This window comes from Lolium rigidum, chromosome 6, assembly GCF_022539505.1.
Source record: "Lolium rigidum isolate FL_2022 chromosome 6, APGP_CSIRO_Lrig_0.1, whole genome shotgun sequence".
Lineage (NCBI taxonomy): Eukaryota > Viridiplantae > Streptophyta > Magnoliopsida > Poales > Poaceae > Lolium > Lolium rigidum.
Genome location: NC_061513.1, coordinates 269,309,971 through 269,313,552, shown reverse-complemented (window position 1 = coordinate 269,313,552; position 3,582 = coordinate 269,309,971). Strand labels below are relative to the sequence as shown.

Here is a 3,582-nt window from a genome sequence, read left to right as displayed (position 1 = left end):
GATGCTCAAAATGTATGAAAAGGGTTGAAATTGAGTTCAGTGTAGCCGTGTAGGTAAAAGTAGAAGGTTCTGAGCTAGAATTCGTCGTTCCAATCAGAACGTCCGGTGGCTATGAATTAGGCGAACCTGCTTCAAGCCTATCTAACAATTTGAAGGGGGAAGTGGCAGCAAACAAACTTCTCAGCACATTATCCTCTTGGTTTTGGAAAGTCGCCCTTTTTTGAGTTAATCAACATCCTCTCAGTTTTGGAAGAATACCCTTTTTTGCACGTTGATCAGCAGTTATGTTGTCGTCTGGTAAATGAATTGTGGCAGACGAGTTGATCCTCCTGGTGAGTTTCTTTAGCACTGTACTTTTCTGTTCCGCGTTAGACGGGTACTTCAGCGGACGGTTAGTGTAGCTATGCTCGCACTTCATGCAGTTTAGCCTATGGTACAGGAAAACATCCTTCAGATTGACAGCCGCTTCCATGACACGTCTGACATACCTAACCATGCAGTCAGACTGAAAGCCAAAGATTACTAGCGTGTCCAGGCTATGGTGCTGGAAATCAGGTCCAGGTGATTTCCACTCAACACCCTTCTTCTCGCTATACGAGAGTGCTCGCCTTTCCTCCTCATTTGTTGTCATTATACACAGATGATCCCATACCATCAGGTATAGCTCCTTCAGGTTGGGAGCAGCTTCAAGGATGAACAATGTCCATGTGAGATCACACCCTTCAGCAATATTATCTAGATTCACAAACTTTAGTTGATGGAACACAGATGACAATTTTTTCGTCACACTTTCTGGTTGAACCCAAATCCTTTCGCATTCAAATCCCAACCTCAGGGATCGTGGAGAGGTACCACCAAAAATCTCACTTAACTTGACCATCTTGTGATGACTAAGACTGACAGTACTAAGGCTAACAGCCTCAAGCAATGGAACATAACCCAGAAACAGTGGATCTTTTGACTTCCAACCGCCGAAGAACATCCATATGAGTTTTGGCAGCGAGTTGAGCTCGACTTTTTCAAAACAACAATTAAAAATAAGCAGCTCACTGAGTTTAGAGTGTTCAACTTTCATAATGGTCCCTCTTGCGGCATTACAATAGGACAGACTTAGATGCTTTAATCCTTTGCATACTTTGAGGACGTTAGGGATGTCTGATTCACCAAATCTCAAATTCTCTAGGCAGAGGCGTGTGACACCAGCAAATGCAATTGGACAAGAATCAACAAACAACCTGAATAGTATCCCGTAGTTGATCTTATCATCCTGGTTGCAACGAGTGTAATCCATCTCTGTAAAAAGTGTGATTTCAAAGTCAACCGTGTGGAACGCCATGATGTACTCAACAGCTTGTCCAATGGATATTATGTCATCTTCTCTCAAGAAGAACGCCATGCACATGGAGCGAATCTTGTTTGGGCTTGAAACCCTGCGTGCCAGGATGCTCTTTGTCACTTCAACCATAGTTGTATTGCCCCGTTCAATTTCTTCTCCATGGCACGTTGCGGCAGGTTTAGCCACAAAGTCCCGAACATCTATGGTGAGACGAGAGAGCGTAGCAGGGAGATGCAGCCACCGCCGGGCAAGGACACTGGTTCTTACAGCATCTCGGACATTGAGTCTGTCAAGGATGTTAACCAAAATATCGTCGGGTAAGCGGCCAAGCCTATCTTCTCGAACGATTTTCGTCATGGCACAAATATGCGGAAGACTGAGAGGATCAACCATGGCATCCGTCGCCTGGAGAGCTTTTCTGATGGTCTGCTGGTATTTGGTCTCCTCTGAACCTGACGCCATCGGGGGCGCCGTCGACTGGAGAGCTTTTCTTGCCTGCTGGTATCTGGTCTCCTCTGAATCTGACGGCATCGGGGGTGCCCCCCTGGAAATATATGTAGAGCGTATTGGTCTCCGCTTCTGGCTACGACTCGGAGATTGAGAAAGGATCGGCTTCGTTGAGGAAAGGAATCGATTTCCTGAAGAGGCCGATATGCGATTCCGGCTTGCAGCTTAAAAGGGAGCTGCTTATTGTTGGTCTGCCTCTTCTGACACTGCACACCGGCGCAGGAGAGGCAGCAACGAACGGAGTCCGGCCAGCCGATTCAGAGCGGCGGCTCTCCGGCGCAGATGAGGTTGATGCGGCGCGACGCGGTTACATGAGTGGATCTCGTCAGGTACCGCCTCCTTCGCTGGATCTCGGCGCTCCTACCTGGCTCGCGCGCAGGCACGGCAACGGGCACCCAACGGTAGCTGAGCCGCCGGCCGCCAGGCATGTGCACATCCCCATAGGCGTCGCACGGCACGGCGTCCAGTTCGCGTGCATCAGCCTCCCCACGCTGACGGGCAGCGGCACCCTGTTCGACCGCTCCTCCTTCTTGGTGCCGCTGCCGGACGCCTCAAAGTCGTTCTTCTTCTTCCCCATGGTGTTGCGGCGGTGGTGGTGGGAGTGGAGGTGTGGGCGATAAAGGAACGATGCCGGTGGACTTTTAAGGCCATCCGCGCGCGGGAAACGATGCCATTGAAGGCAGCGCAGAAGCCCAGCCGCCGCTCGCTAGTGCGCGCGCAGAAGAGGCAGCCGCGACATTGATGGCGAAGGCTGCAGCGCAGACGCGAAAGCGCTGCGCAGAAGCAATGACCGCGAAAACGATGCCCTCGATACAGGCTCGCAGGTAGGCAGGCCTGGGGGAGATGCGAGCGGTCACTTGGTGCGTCCGTGCAGCGTCCGCCGCGACGCATTCTAGGCGCAAATACGCCCCGGGTTTGCATCGACGCGGATGGCCCGATCACGATGCGTCGCCCCACTGGAGGTGGTACCAGATGCATTTTCGGCCCAGGGATGCAAAGTTCCAAACGGTCGCTCGGAGATGCCCTTAGGGAACCTCCAACTTTAGCTCAAGATGTCTCGTGTAATTTTTTTATCAGCTTACCACTGTTGATATACCCAAGTACTTTTCGGAGAGAGCCTCACAAGAGATGTGAATCGATGTCTCATGGCCTCTGCTCTTTTTGACTCTTTGCTGCTTTACTCCTTCTCTTCAAACCTATGACATCCTAGCTCAGAGCTTAATAGGGTTCATAGAATACATGTAGCCTCTAATTATAACTTTTTTTCCCGAAAGATCTTCTTCAACTCTTCCAGGTTATAATTTTTTTTTTCCGAAAGATCTTCTTCACTTGAAACGATTTAAAGATGGGTAGCCGAGCAGAAAGGTTTTCCAAGTTAATCTCTCGGCTGCCCACGAGGCAGAAACAACCACAAGCACTAATCTTAGGCGCACCAGGAGAAGAAGAAACAAGAAGCCTGCTTAATTCGTGTTTTGTGCGCAAATGCATCATGCTCGTATTTCTTAACGTAATCCACCATGCACGTACACCTCATGGGTTGAATAAACCGCCAAAACAGGAACAATCCGCCGTCTGATTTGATAAGAAGACATTGCACGTACGTGTCGTGTCAAAATTGACACTCAAGCGACCTTCCACATTAGGTGTTGGAGACATGGTACAGATTTTGCGTGCATGAATATGTATGATTTTTCTGTAAAGCGCATCAATCAAGCAAAATCAGTGGCAGAAAAGAAGAG

General features: G+C 49.4%; 1 protein-coding gene across 1 annotated transcript; it reads right to left on the bottom strand.

The window, feature by feature from the left end:
• Positions 1-229: 229 nt before the first annotated feature.
• LOC124664117 (putative F-box protein At3g58860) lies at positions 230-1,867 on the bottom strand. The gene has a single exon (XM_047201709.1). It carries the CDS (start codon positions 1,865-1,867, stop codon positions 230-232), a length of 1,638 nt encoding a protein of 545 aa, XP_047057665.1.
• Positions 1,868-3,582: the final 1,715 nt, after the last annotated feature.

Bases quoted from the DNA above. Each gene is read 5' to 3' on its own strand.
- LOC124664117 (XM_047201709.1), bottom strand. From the start codon at position 1,867: ATGCCGTCAGATTCAGAGGAGACCAGATACCAGCAGGCAAGAAAAGCT.